The 15,674-nt window shown below is 34.1% G+C and overlaps 1 protein-coding gene across 2 annotated transcripts; it reads right to left on the bottom strand.

The window, feature by feature from the left end:
• Positions 1-174: 174 nt before the first annotated feature.
• On the bottom strand, positions 175-15,674 carry LOC120342964 (xanthine dehydrogenase/oxidase-like). Of its 2 annotated transcripts, none has more exons than XM_078111029.1 (29): positions 15,611-15,674; positions 15,046-15,103; positions 14,413-14,509; positions 13,791-14,068; positions 13,582-13,665; positions 13,118-13,188; positions 12,810-13,050; positions 12,284-12,435; positions 11,063-11,269; positions 10,719-10,903; positions 10,044-10,218; positions 9,839-9,925; positions 9,665-9,779; positions 9,206-9,373; positions 8,553-8,677; positions 8,366-8,469; positions 6,870-6,990; positions 6,489-6,616; positions 6,103-6,190; positions 5,706-5,833; positions 4,885-5,035; positions 4,660-4,814; positions 4,380-4,548; positions 3,875-4,003; positions 3,497-3,624; positions 3,073-3,265; positions 2,694-2,882; positions 1,807-1,974; positions 175-1,364 (listed from the first exon to the last, which is right to left on the bottom strand). In XM_078111029.1, exons 1-29 carry the CDS (start codon positions 15,668-15,670, stop codon positions 1,311-1,313), a joined length of 4,008 nt encoding a protein of 1,335 aa, XP_077967155.1. In that variant the 5' UTR covers positions 15,671-15,674; the 3' UTR covers positions 175-1,310. The 2 variants fall into 2 exon arrangements, with proteins under 2 accessions (XP_077967155.1, XP_077967156.1); XM_078111030.1 differs by having other exon boundaries at positions 13,118-13,185.

Here is a 15,674-nt window from a genome sequence, read left to right as displayed (position 1 = left end):
CACTAATGCAAAAAATATTTGCTGGGTTAACGGCGTGTTGCAATTATTGTTGCGGCTTCCACTTCATGTACAACAGGACTTTTGTTTGTGCTCAATACCACAGGCCTGCCATCTCTGCTAAGTGTTTTCATAGTGTTTTGGTGTGCTGGCGCCTGGCAGTCAACCTGATTATACATAGGTGCTATTTGATTTTACAATGTAATATTTATTGAACATAGTAATGGGTGAGTGCTAGCTTACGTAATACCGCAGACTTTGCGAAGTTTAGATCAGTTGCAGTCAGTGGTGAGATTCAGCGGGTTCTATAGAACCATCTCACGGAATTTTATGAGATCAGCGAACCGGTTAGCATTATTCAAAAAATATGACTTTTTGTAACAGAACCGACTGAAAAATATTACTTTTACGATGGAACCGACTAACAAAAAATTTGAATCCCATCACTGCTTGTAGTGAACACTATAAAACATGGTCAATCCCCATGTAGTTTCAGTAATGTAAATTTCAGCAGTTCAAAATAAATTATTAACAATGTTTAAATGTGAGTTTAGGAAATATAATAATGAATATTTTCAAATGTTTCAGATGTGTGTAATAAACATAAAATACATCAGCGCTGCGCGTTTTTGATGTTTCTGCTGTAGTGAACACTAAAATATGTTAAAATTAGATTTGTCAATAGGAGCGAAACGGGAGTCATAGTTTTCCTTGTTCGGAGTCGGGACTCTGAATTCGAATTTTGATTTCGGATCAGGTCGGAGTCTCAAAATTCTGACTCCGCTAATCTCTGCAACTCACCAGAGACAACTCGACTATAGATAGACCTGGTGAGTTGTCCATGTAGTCAAATTGTCCATCAGCCCTAAACAACTATGACAGTCACTGTATCAAAATTTGTAACCTGATTCAGGTGGTGTTAAGTTGACGAATGTTATTTAGTAACGTTTTTATATGAAATGTTTGACTGTGGTTCGGTACCTGATCCGTTAATACGGTACATAGTTGACTCATATCACGAGATATTTCAATTGATGTTTCAATATAATCAAGAAGAATGGATCATTATCACAGGACCTAAAATATATATGACAGTCCCTGTACCGTCACGGTACCCCGGTCCCCGATACCGGTACTGGTAAGTCACCACATATGATTTTTGGTGAATTGTTATGCGTGTCCATATATTTGAGCATTGCACTCTTGTATATATATATATATATATATAATATTGCTGAGCATCAAAATTAATAATATACAATTCTTGGATGAAGAAGCCATTTTCTCATTGAAAATGCTGTAATTCTTGATAATCACGCCCTCACTGCCCAAGCTTGCAATCCATTTTCATCTTCAGTTGGTTTGGCCTTGCAAAATATCGAACGTATTGAAGTAAATTTGATTAAAGAATTGGTAAATCTTGCGACACAGAAGAGATCAGGGAGTATTCTTGTTGCTTATTTATGTATATATATTTATATATATATATATATGCGTGTTGTAATACAAAATTACTTCAATATTAGCTCTATCTTTATTTTCCAACTTATCTTGTTGAATTAAAAAAAGAAACTTGTTGTTAGACTACAATTACCAGTAGACCGACACATAAACATACCACAATCAGGGATCAACTGATAAGTTAAAAAGACAGGTAGTGACGGAATATTTTTAAAAACACAAAATTTGGGCCATTGTAATATGCAATTTATAAATAAAATCCTTTTAGTAGACAGTCCATTTAAAATCTGAAGCGACAGACTTTGTTATTAGGGAAAAAAATCTTCGTGTATCTTCATACAAACTCACCTTTCTAACGAAATCATCCTCACAAGCTAATCTAATTCTTTCAGCTGTAGCCGGACTGTCAAGTCTGAAAGCGCCAGTCATGCCAGCATCCACTCGTGCGGATTTTATTGCATCTTTAATTGCGTAAAGAACGGAAGAAGCTAGAAATAATGGCGGCTCACCAACAGCCTGAAAAATAAACATCATATAAAGTTCTCTGATCATGAATGAATATGTTGAAACTGTCAATATCGTTTCTCGGTTCAAAATTTACATGTGCTATACAAGTTTCAGACATATTATATTTGCAGTTGGGCATAACTAGGGCTGAACATTTTCAAATTCCTGAAGAATCGAATCGAATATTTTTTTTTCGAATCGAATCTCGAATACTTATGAGATATGTAATTGAAGGTGACTTTTTTGTAATGGGTCCTCCCAACACAAGAATTATACTGAAAACATAAAATTCACCACCCATACAGTTCGCTGAGTGTTCACATGCAATGAAATACATGTTTATATCAATAACTCACCAGGACAACAAGATTCGTATGTCAGGATTGCATTTCAAAAATATGGCCTTAACAAAAAAAAAATTGAGGAATTCCTTTCGACCTTCGATTCAAATGATATAATATTAGATTGCCAAGTCCCAGCCATAACTGGAAATGTTTGCAACTGTACTGTTCGAATTGTATTCGTTGAGCGTCAGAAACGTAAAGTATTGTTGTATATCAGAAACACAATACAATTGCATGGTATTTGAAAATGATACAACAATTTTTTGAAACAAATATAAATATATACGGACCACACTCCATGATTTTTCACTCTAAATCTTAATTTAAAGCAAAAACGATCGTTGTTGATTTTATTGCTAATTGCGAGTAAAACCAGAAAATCACCTTTGAAGAATAAATCGCCTTTTCATTAGGACAACTCCGCAACAAGTGTACGTTAAAATGCTTTGGCGTGTTAGCAAATCCTGGTATTTTATAGGCTCCTGGGCCCACAGTCCATAAATGTCCCGAAGGAGAATGAAGCATTTCTTCTAAAGTTACTAAGCCATATCCCTGCGCAAATGCACCCTCGATCTGAACAAAAAAGTAATGCACAAATGTAAGGAAATAAACGTCATGTTGCAACTTGCCGCCGCCATTATTTATATTCTCCACATTATATTCTTTGCGTAGATTATTTTCTGAATAGGAGTTTTTCTGTTATATATAGATATTGCGTTCTACTGCTATGTAGGCGTGGGCCTGCTTTCCTATTACTGTGTACCTGTCCAACATCAATAGCGGGATTCAAGCTATTTCCAACGTCAACAACTAGATCAGTTTTCAGCACAACATGATGCCCAGTCAATACATCAATTTCTACTTGAGAAACTGCAGCTCCATATGCAAGATAGCTAAACATATCTCCTGACACAGTTCCAGTTTTGTGATTCCATTCGTCAGTTAGCCCAGGAGTTCTGCAATACAAATGGGTATTGATAAACACTGGAAATAGAGAAGCGGGACGTATTCCGTGGCGAAGTAGCCAGTATAATAACAACTCTGATTAGGACGCTAGAATATTTTGTCAAAAAACTTATGACGAACGTGAACAATTTTAGGTGGGAAGTAACTCGTTGATGAGGCTTGGGGATCGTAGTGTTACCTTGAGTGCTTTACATTATGTATTTGAAAAATTATCGTAATACCTATAAAAACCGGTTGCCGAAAGACTTATGCGTTCCATATACGCTTTGTTAATGAGCTCCACCCAAGTAATATTGGGATGAGATTTCCTCAGCGGCTGAAGTCTCGACATAATTTTATCACAAGCTTCCTGGAACATAAATTATATGACGTTTTATTAGAATTTTAAGCGCTATGATAAGATAACATATGGCAGTCAATATTTTTCTTAGTTGATAGCATTATTTCTTTTAAGTAATATCAAAGTCTTTTATCATGCGCTATTTATTAGGTATGGAATGTAGTTATATAAAAAAATATGTTATAAAAACAGAAGGAAGTTGATGAAATTTGAACTTCAAAACCGAATGATTAATCCGTGCTTAATTAAATCAATAGACCTTGATCGCCATTCCATTTATATCGCTTGAAGTGCTTGCTGCTGTTGGAGATGCATTCGGTACAGACGACGTGGAACACTCAGAAATATGTATTATATCAATAGGCACTCCCAATGATCTACTTGCCACCTGTATTTACCAAAATTAACATCATTATTGAGGGCCAACAATCTGTTTGACTATTCTTGAATAACTGCAAGCTTGTCTGTGTGTGGCAATAGTTGCCTATTTTATCACCCTTACTTATAATCCTTCACAACGTTTTATATATGTTACCAAGTAAAATAAAATATTTACAAATACTGAACATTTTTTGATGATCCTAGTCTTAATGCATTAGGTACAATCTTGCAGAAGGTGGTGCGTGTCAAATTTTTATTTTTAATTTTAAAAATTGCATATAAAGGAATACAACCAAGAAGTACACACTGTACCCATGGATATCCATTTCGTATTCGATTAATACATATTTGCTATGAGAATATTAACGTAAGATTTGATTTACCTGAACCATTTTAGTGTCTAATCCCTGTCCCATTTCAGTTCCACCATGTGACAATAATACTGTTCCATCGGTATATATTAGCACCAAAGCGCAACCCTGATTCAAATGTTTAAGACCGAATCCAACTGAATATTTAGATGGTATACAAGCAATACCTCGTTTTTTCCATCTAGCAAAGGTGATTATATTAGTATGGTTAATTCATTTTCATGCAAGCTACATTGTTATTTCAAAACAAATGCAAATTTAATTTATAATATTATAATCTAGATTTACAAACCTGGAGGTTTTATTGAACTCACGAATTTCCTTTTGAGTATTGTGGAAATTTGATTTGTCAAGACATTCTTCCCAGCATCGTTTTGCCTTAAATTGCTTGAGTATGGATCCGTGTAAAACTTTGTCGCCGTCCGTATACATGTTAAATGCACGAACCTGAAACGTAACGTTAGGCATTGTATTTTCCAGCACACTCACAGCTACAATATTACTATAACAATCGTACCATTTCTGGGTCCATATTCAAAGTTTCAGCAACTTTTGTTATCCAACTTTCCGATATAATCATAGACTGAGGTCCACCGAATCCCCGGAAAGCAGTATTTGATGCAATATTGGTTCTGCATATACGTCCTGTTACTTCCATATGAGGCACGCTGATAAAACAAATAATTTTGATGATGTCATCGCACAAAATAGTCATGTTGGTATATATATATTAGATTGTTATTGGGGTTTAGCTAAATACATGTTGGTTTTTAGTTCTGTTTCCGACATTTAGGCGTGAATTAATGTTCTTTCGCGGAGCTTTAGTTGAGTTGCAATAACCTAAAATTAGTCCCCCAAAAAGCTGCAATAAACTGGGCTATAATTCGCTATCAGTACATTTGAACAACAGGTGGTTTGTTTGACTTAAAATACTGGTTATAAACCTGTAAACATGGCGCGACTTGCGAAATCATCCTCACAAATAAGCATCACAAATTTTGCAATGGTCGTACGAAGAATTTATCAGGTGTTAAGGTCGGGAAAACACCCAATATACGGACAATAATGAGGGGAGGCCTAATGATTTTTGAACACAAAAAAACTTCTCTTATAAATAACTGTTTGGACAGGGTGTGGGAGTGTTATTGCGATTTAGTTTGTGTGCATGACTTTATCAAGTTACTCTTTTGTCTAATACCACTTGCAGGCAACTCTGATTAAAAACAAAACCAGAAATAGTCTATTCTGTAACAGCCTTCTCGAGAACTTCGCCAGATAAAAGCCACTCGAAACTCCTTTAACTTTGTTTTGTAAAATTTTTAAACGTTTTTTTTTTACTTATAACAATTGTCAGCATGTGTAACAGCTCTTGTCATTACTCCATAAGATAAATCATCTGAATTCCCTCCATTGCTGTAAAGATCTATTTTCAGTGCTTTGATTCGGCCATCGTTGTCAAATCCAATCTTAACATAAAAGGAAAATATGAATAACGAAAGCATACGTAAATGTAAAAATGTGGATAAATAAACGTATTACGTGATGAGAAAGACTAATTTTTGCCTCAAGTCGGAATAGCAATTAGACTAGCCCTTTAAAACCCAATTCATTCGTCATTATATAATTTTAAATTAAAAATCCATGACGTCTGTTTGTTTTTTGCAGAGGCTTTCAATTTGACTACAATTTATGTTTTAACAGTGTAACATAAATATATAACTTCGACTCCTCTCACTTTATATTTTGCTAAAAATGGATGTCGGCCACCGGTGATTTGCATATCTTCTTGTCGTGTCAACACGCATCGTATTGGTTTCCCCAGTCTAAAAATGGGAAATCATATAATTCGGTTGTTTACAAATGACATCTGCAAATCGTTAGACATTTCTTTGAATGGGAATATTGTTATAACTTTTGTACGAGTACAAAACTTCGTTAGATGGGGCCTATATCTTGGTTAATTCCATGGCTTTCTATTCTCGGATTCACAGGATGGCCTTCGGGGGTATTTGAATGTCAGTTAAATTGTTATTTTCTTAATTCTGAATCCGATAACGCATTCAATACAAGTTTCAGATTTTCTATTTCAATCTAACAACAAACATAGCCATATTCTCTCACTTTCTTGCTGCTGTAACTGCAGGATTCGATATGACGCCAAATCGAGATTCTTTTCCGCCAAACCCACCGCCGAGTCGCTTCGTACGAACGGTAACCTTATTCCTCTGAACACCCAGGCATGTTGCAGCCTGACAAAGATAAGATGATTTAATTTATAATACTGACAATTTACGATTTTTTTTCATCGGTTATTCTAGTCTCACGTTTAATAATAATAATAAGCCAACAACTGAAAGTAGAAGAATAAATGCATTGCTGTAAAATAATTTAAACAATGAATTTTTATCATGAGCAATTCTGCGTGTTGCAAGTGTAAAATTTCCTACGTGGTTCAAAGAAAACAAAAAGTGTCGAATGGTAAAATCATCATGTAAGTCTTACCATAGATTGCAATCCGGTTGGATGTTGACATGAACTAAATACTTCCATTTCTCCATCTTCATTTTTCGGGATAGCAATACAACATTGAGTCTCCATATAGAAATGTTCTTGTCCACCAACTCTAAACATAGAATCGTTAATATTTTTTGCTAAATTTGTATTACAAGCATAAATATACCTGTAAACAAGATGCATTATAGTGCACCCAACCTAGCCATGCAAACTGGAGTTTTTTCCGGGTCTGTCTTTGGCACCCAACTTAATTGTTGAATGCTCCCTTCCTCCCTAGACCAGCGGTTCCCAAACTATGGGTCGCAAAAGGAATCTTAGTGGGTCGTGAATGGATGTAGAAAGCTTTGATTAATTATACTGGTTATTGGGATCGGTGGCGACTCGAATATGTAAATCTTCAAAAAAACAAAAGAAACTGAATTGAATTTAAATTCCAATCTGTAAAAGTTTCCTTTTTACGATCTTCTCAAAGGAACAAAAATTTGCTACACAAAGAATGACCATGTGGCTCTTTTACGCATAGCAGTTTTATACACTGTACAGAACTTCTTACCGTGTTTCCCCGAAATTTAGACAGGATTTAGATTTATTTTCTTTTGAAGAATAACACTATAATTTTTTTTTTGGGGGGGGGGGGGAAGAGGTCTTTTGTGTTTATTTATAAAGTTACATTGTAGAAAATCACGAGATTTTTTAATAAACATTATATAAAAACTGACATCCATTGTTTTTATTTGTATTTCCTATACAAAAATCAAGTGAGAATTATCATAATTGTGATTGTGACATCACATAATTTTGAATAGAGGTGTGATCTTCAACTTTCCTCTTCCACACATATTAAATTTATTTTAAGGGTTGGGTTTAATTAAAATCATTTTTAAAATTCAAATTAGGTCTAATTGTCAAGTCAGGTCTTATTTTCGAGGAAACACGGTAGTTTTGCGATGATTAGCCATTGCTGTGTTCTGTGTTATGCCATAAAAAGTTAAATGGGTCGCCATAAGCTGTGGTAATAAATAGTGAGTCCCAACTCTAAAAAGTTTGAGAACCACTGTCCGAGACAATTTTTTACTTAGAAGTCATCAATACAAAAGCTGAATAGGAACGAATAGGGAATTGTTGAATGTTTCCTAGACAATTTTTTACTTAGAAGTCATCTATACAAAAGTTGAACGGGAACTAGTAGGAAATTGTTGAATGTTCCCTAGACAATTTTTTACTTAGAAGTCATCTATACAAAAGCTGAATAGAAAATTGTTGAATTCTTCCTAGACAATTTTTTACTTAGAAGTCATCTATATACAAACGCTGAATAGGAAATTGCGTGTGAGCGTGCGTGCGTTTGAAGGGTAAAGTTGCGTAAAATTGGAATCAAAACCCGCGTTATAAGAAAGTGAATATTTCCTGAATTTTAAAACATGTCCCACAAACATTTGCGTAGTAGTAACAGAAAACAAAATATTTTATTGTAATGATCAAACCTTGCCTCATCCTCAATGACGTTGTCACAATTTTTAAATTCTTCTTCAGCGTTTCCTTTGTTTAATTTAATGGTGCTTGAAAATGAGTTGTGCAATATAGCGTCCTGAACATGCAAAAGAAAACCTTTGATATTATACCATATAATTTGATTCATGATACAATGACTGGGCGAATACAATTACTTACATCAATGGTAATAATTCGTGGTAATATATCTTCGTAAGTTATTTTCACCATTCGACTGGCTTTGATTGCGTGCGCTTGTGTGTCGGCTACAATAGCTCCTATGACGTGACCCACACATGATACCTGCATGTTTATAGAGGTGTTTAAACGTAGCTTTAGTAGTGGTATAGAAACTCCTAATACTATGAATGAAAAATTGCATCAAAAGACACTCTACTCCATCCACACTTATCCCATCCCATGTGCATATAAAGTTCACAATGCTAATCTTATACCCGACTTCAACTGCTAACCCAGAAATACCGTCGACTCGTGATTCGTCATGTAATGTAGCCGTTTCATCCGGTATTATTTTTTATGCCAAATGTGCCAAGTGAGCAAGTATGGAAAAACACTTGAACAAGCTGAAATTTTCTGTCCTACAACCAAGACGCAATCTGACCAAAACTACAAAAAATGCAAATTTTTACTCTTTAAACCACATTCTCGTAAGGCCTGATCATAAAAAAAATATTTGTTTATACCGCTTTTCTGCGTAGGATGGATTTTTGAATGACTGGGTCTGATCAATAATCTTTTATGAGTGATTTGGAATATCTAAATCGAAAGTTACTATAAATAAATAGTATGAAAAAATTTATTTGAACTTTCCTTTCCGTCGGCAAACACTTCGCCGTACATGCCAAGATCATTTTTTCCAATGACGTCATTTTTGTCCACGAATGATACCACACCGGTATATTCCAGTGCCGGGGTGGGGTCAACATTGATTATTTTTGCATGAGCTCTTGTACTGTATACCAGTACCATATGCAATTCTTCTGCAAATGTGAATAAATCAATTGCATTATACATATTGATATTTTATTTGTAATAAATAAATATTTAAAATATTGTAAGTCATTTATTTATATAAAATATACTTTTTATTAATATATAAATATATATCAACTTTTTCTAGTTTCGCGTAAAAGCAAAAGGCCTCTGTTGTTAAATCGTACTGAAATTTCTTACAAATTCACCTCTTCTGCATGTGTCGTAGTCACTAAAGATATGCTGGCTCAATATTTGACGATAAAAATGAAAAGGCCGCAAAGTGTATCTTATAATACCTCTATAGGGAGGAATATCATCGATGTATTGCGCTTCACCAGTTACTTGTTTTAAACCTGAAAGGTGTGGAATCGGACGACCGATCGTGTCATATGTATCTTGATCTTCAGGTACCTGAAAAACAAAATTTCAATATGATGTGCTTAAAACAAAAAATAAACAAACCGAAATACCTCTTGCCACGTCTGCGTGCTTGTGAATTGTTCGTTTTCAGCTGTTAAATCACCAATTATTTCTCGACTTATATTGATGTTTTCAACCTGTGTATAAAGGGAAATTTAAGCAGAAGAACTTGAAATTGTAAGAGATAGATAGATACTTGTCTACTCGGCCTATAGTTCAATCGACTGACCTGAAATTAATTTAGTCAATACTAACCTGCACAACCCCGTTTTCCAATAGAGCTTCCAATGTGTAATGGTAAAATTTGAAGAAAAAGCTCGTCACTAGTGCACGCCGATACCGAACCATTCCTCCCGGAGCATCAAGAGATAGTTTCATTTCTTCATTCAACCACGAGCAGACGTCATGGAGCAGTCTTTCGTCCCATGATCTATATTGCATAGTAGAGTAAATATAATCAATCTTTATTGTATTATCAAATATGAGGTGAAATTATTTGGTGCTCCCGAAGTATGTACACCAAGATGACGCACATCCTGAACCCTAACATAGTGCACATACTTCCGGAGCTCTAATTATTTATTATTTTATTAAATTATTATCATGTTGTTGTTGTTGTCTTTACAATAAAAAAAAACTTATTATCGAGAACTGAAATATTATATTGAGCAGTTGAAGCTCAAGTATTTAGCAGGTAAAGAGAAAGGAATATTGCTGAGAACTATTTTCATTGTGTTTTGCATTTTTTTATTGAGAGCCCTGGATTTACCCCTAAAATTACTGGTTTTCAAACTTGATTCACCACGACATTTTTCCGCTGATGGTTCTCGTCGAGCTCATGGTCAACTAACAGCAGATCTAATGTTGGGAGAAAAGTGATATTTGGGGGTTAGACAATTGAAACCAACGCAATTTTTGAATACTGATTACCTTCCAACAACTCTTTTCATTGTTTGTTTTGCAGCATTTGTTATTGCTGCCATTCCTCCAAAGGCAATTGATAGCTTTTTAATCGTTTTTGTTCCAGGTTCAAAAGCCACATGCATTGCTGAGTTTACTATAGCTATGTCATCTTCTTTTCTTTTTGATTGTTTAAATGCTTTCATGACGTCATCCTTACAAAACAAATTGAGGCAAATAACCATTATTGACTAAGAATATAATGAATGGGCTATCTACAAATTGACATCTGAACCTTGCCGATCCTTACTTGATAATATACTCTATCGCGTTGAACCATAAATTTAAGAAAAGTTAATTTTCAAAAAACGTACTTCAGTAAGAAATGGAATTTTTATTGAAATCAAGATCTCATCTTTTCTTGTGTTCGTTTTTCTGTATCCAATGAAAAAATTTTCATCCATTTGAATTTCTCTCAAACCAGAACTTGATGAAGCAAAAGTTAGTTTTGCTCCAACCGCAAGTAAAATGGGATTGAGGTCTGATATTGGACTTGCTGTCATGATGTTTCCACCGATGCACTGAAACATGGAAAAGTTTGGATTTCATTACTAGATAAGGAATTGCACAGTTTCTAAAAAAGGCAAACGTATTAATAAAACGTCACTGTTTGAAATGCGATAATTAGTTTTTGTATTCTGTCACCCTTTTGCTTTAGTTTAAGCTAAGTTTAAGTTTATTTTAATTTAAGTTTAGTTTTCTTTTTCGTTGAGCTGCCATTTATATTCAAATGGCTGTAGTTTAAATTGAAATGGGAACAATTTGGAGACTTTAAACATTATTAGGTTTAATGAAAATGACTTTTTATCAATGAAAATAAATTGTTTATAATATTAGTCTGTTCGCTTTGAAGTGTAGTTCGCTTTGCAGTGTGGTTTGATTTACATATAGTTTAATAATTTCAAAAGGACCTTGATAGTTTTTCGCTTGTGTCAACATTAAATCACGCATTCCAGTTTTATATTTAAGTGACTCTTAATACCACATTTTATATCTATTCTGCGTAAGGGTTTTATGACCACGAGATCCAATAATGAAATTATATTGAATTATAGGTACCGGTATATAAAATTTACAATGTATATATAGGCTGCAAGTTTAGTTAAAACTCATAAAATTTTACAAGTAGACTAATATTGTAAAAAAGGGTAGTGGTATGTATCAGTAGTATGATCAAAGCGCCGCTAGTCAAAATAGTAGACTGTTAAATATATGAGATAAATTTAACAATAGGATATTTCAACCGAAGCATTTGTAAAATTATAAAACTCAATGCGGAATGTGTTTAAACATTTCATTTGAACAATGTTAAATAAAAAAGTTACCATAGTGAAAAAAATTCATGGTTCTGATAGCACATCACTATCCATGCAATTACAGCCTCTCGTGGGGTATTTTGGATTTTCATTAGAACATTTTTGTATGTGTTTTTTGTTAATATATGGAAGTCATAGATTCAAGACTTCGCTTTTCCTCGACAACACATAATAACATTAGCTACAAATGTATTTATTATTGGAAGTAAATATTCTAACCGCTACGTTTCGAATTTGCATCCCAGCAAACAATTCTAGCATTTCAAGTATTGAGCAAATGACTTGAGTTTCTTGTTTTCTTCTTTTCTTGGACACAGATTTCAAAAATTGTTCAACATCGCTGAGACTGCACGCTGCGCCAATAGAAACACCTGAAAATGTCTGCTGATTAATTTTTCCCTCACGGCCAGAAAGAAATATGCCTCTGTGTTATAGGTAGACATTTTTGAAGCGGATTTTAGAAGCAAAACTTTAAGACTAGGATTGATTCGTATGGGAAAAGTTGAACCGATTTAAAATTTCAAATAGCACAAGCTATCCATTGTCGTTTGTTATTGCTGGCGACATATTTCTTTCTGTAATATCTATCTTGTGAACAATTTTAGAACATATATATGGTTCATGCCCGAAAACCTGTCTCATTGGAATTTTGGCGTCATGGTGATGTTTCAACATGGCGTGTTTTTGCGCCGTTTTAGGGTTTCAAAATATAAAACCAAATAATATTAAAATATAACTCAATAACCTTCATCGATTTCTTCCATGCAGTTCAATTCCTTCACATTCGTTGGTGATATTATTTGAGAATAATTTCTTCCTTTAATATGCATTTCAATTCCAACTTCTGTATTTCCAACTACTATTTTGGCCTCGGGATGCTCATTTTTTAAAAGCAACAGTTGTTGTAAATTTGTCGGTTGATGCCATGTAACATTCTCTCCAACATATTTCAATGATCGAAACGAACTTTTCAATTTGCCAGAGAGCTGCAAAAATAATTTCTCAGTAAAGTTGGGTTCAATTTGGGAAGGAATTAATTTTCAAATGATTTACCATAAGTTCCGGAGGAAATATGGGCTCTTGTGAATCGTCATATGCCTGCCATTTGGTATCGGTGTGTTCTGCTGATAAACATAAGTAGTAAATTTATTATTTTATCAGAAGTAGTTTTATCAAGTGACATTTTATCAGAACAAAAACTATTAGGAAATTTTGCAATTTCTTTCTTTGTCGAGAAATTACTGTTCTCTTCAAATATTCAATCAAATTTCAACAGTAAAAACGGTGTATTCTAGGAACTTATTGTTTGCATATATTTTATCATAACAAATTTCATCGTTGCATGGTTGATTTTGCGCATCGTGCACACGTGATCCACGACAGTCGTATATGGCGGCTATATGCTAACGTTAGTCTACCGGGACGAGGTCGATTTTTGTCCATTTTTTGGGGTATTGGTCTCTTATTCAATAAAGAAAAATAAGCTAGAAATACTTGCAGATAATTTTAAAACAAACCTTCAATTTGCTGCTCTGTAGGTTTGATTTTTTTGTCAATTTTGCAGCAGTTCTTGCCCATTGCACACGTGAAGGTTTCAAAACCTGAAACACAAATATGAAATGCAAAAATATAATTGCTTCACTTACACCTAATAACTTTCAGGTACCTATTCGTAGGCTAGTTCAGCAACCAAAATATACGTAGCTGCTGTAGCATATCATCATACCTGCTATAATTGGTCTATATCCAGTACATCTACAAAGATTTCCTTGCATACAGGTATCGATATCTTTGAGAGAAGGAATTTGTTTGTTACGTAATAGTGCGTACATCGACATAACTATGCCAGGAGTACAAAATCCGCATTGTGATCCGTGAAACTTTGCCAACCTTTCTTGGATCTCATGAAGTTTAGTTTTTGTGCTACCGATTCCTTCTACTGTTGTTACTGCACATTTATTCACAGAAACCAGCGGTGCAAGACATGCATTCACTGCGAAGTGTCTGAAAGGTAAATGTATATCTAAACCTATAACATATATTCTCTGGTAAATGCTTATAGTGAAAATGCGAATTTGTAAACATGTAACATACACAACCTTGTTGGCCGGGCCGGATTTTTTAAATTCATATCAGGGCTTGATTTTAGCAAAATAAACATTCTTGCAAAATCGATCAAAGTCAGCATATTAATGTTTATTTGAAGCAAATGTCATGATCAATTTAGCAAATCAAGTTTTGAGACAATGTCCAGGGTTGAACTAAATGTGAAATGTATTTGTCATTAAGCTAAATCCTGTCAAAACAGGGAGTAACTTAATACAATCATGTATTAACAAAATATATACCTCGGTTTTCCATTTCTGCCATCCCATTTCGATATCATGACTGTACATGCACCACACCCTCCTTCCCCACATCCTAGTTTAGAACCGGTGAGACGAACTAAAACAACACATAAAAATTATTTTGTTATTGTTTTAATTAGTGATTTTTCATGGAAACTTTCGATACCTGAGATAAAAAGTAAATGCAAAGAAGTCTTGCTTTATCCGGTATTAATCTGCCAAAGAAACATACTATGCAGTCTAATATCTACATCGGCGCAATAAATGTTTGGGTGTAGGGGGATGCAATTTTGATGGGAATTTATAAATATAATTGGTATATCTTGGAGGCTAGAATGAAATAAGCTATATCAAATTAGAAAACGATGGGCAACGATAGAGACCCTATAATTGAGCCGTTTTTTCTCTCTAATTCCTGCCCGAATGAATAATATTAGAGTAGCCTACTCATTATCACAGCCTACATGCGACTTGACGATCTTGAAATATTGATAAAAGCGTTGGAAGCGAATGGAAATACGATAGCGGAGTTGCATTCAAGTAGATATATATTCATTTACAACAATCATTTTTCTATGCCAAACATTGATAGTTGGCATTGAATTTCTATCAGATTAATTTTAAATCACTCACGATTATTCCTCAAATAGGTGAGTAACGTTGTTTCTGGATCTGCATTCTTTTCTACGATCTAAAATGCATGATTTGATTGTTTCATAGTTGTAAATGAAAGTAACAAACGTACTGAAGCATACAAGAGTTTTTTCGTGAATTAGCACAGCAAGCAGAGTGCATAAGATCACACCCCGTCAAGCTTCTACATAAGTTTCCGACTGGTGATTTAAACTCGAAAAACACATTTAAAACATTTACCGAAATATGCCACTACCTTTCAAAAGGAGTAGAAAAATCAAGCGGCAGCAACAAAATATTTCAAAACATTATGTGATTTTAAAACTATTACTTGCCAAAATATCTAGGGAATGTGTTATTATTACTAATTTCTTACTATGTGTTGAAGCCTAAATAGGCTGGAAAAATGAAAGCAATATAAACCAATTTTTAGGTTCTCATTTTAAGATCGATGAGATAAAAAAAAATTATAGATTATTGATGCAATTTCAAGTTCCAACTCTTCTAAATATTTTATTACCATCCTGGTTTGTACAAAAAAAATTGTATTAAGTATTGTATTTACCTTTTTTCCATTTACATAAAAAATGAGACTATCAGATATTGCTAACTGATTACTAGACATTTTG

This window comes from Styela clava, chromosome 3 (genome assembly GCF_964204865.1).
Source record: "Styela clava chromosome 3, kaStyClav1.hap1.2, whole genome shotgun sequence".
NCBI classification, from domain to species: domain Eukaryota; kingdom Metazoa; phylum Chordata; class Ascidiacea; order Stolidobranchia; family Styelidae; genus Styela; species Styela clava.
The sequence above is the reverse complement of the archived record's forward strand: the minus strand, read 5'-3'. Positions and strand labels throughout refer to the sequence as shown.

What these genes read in the sequence shown, in the direction of transcription:
- LOC120342964 (XM_078111029.1), bottom strand. Translation starts at nt 15,670, where the DNA reads ATGTCTAGTAATCAGTTAGCAATATCTGATAGTCTCATTTTTTATGTA. An exon ending in TACAGAGCAGCAAATTGAAG is followed by an intron (nt 13,189 to 13,581) that starts GTTTGTTTTAAA and finishes TATGTTTATCAG; the next exon opens with CAGAACACACCGATACCAAA. An exon ending in CATTTTTAGCAAAATATAAA is followed by an intron (nt 5,834 to 6,102) that starts GTGAGAGGAGTC and finishes TTTTATGTTAAG; the next exon opens with ATTGGATTTGACAACGATGG.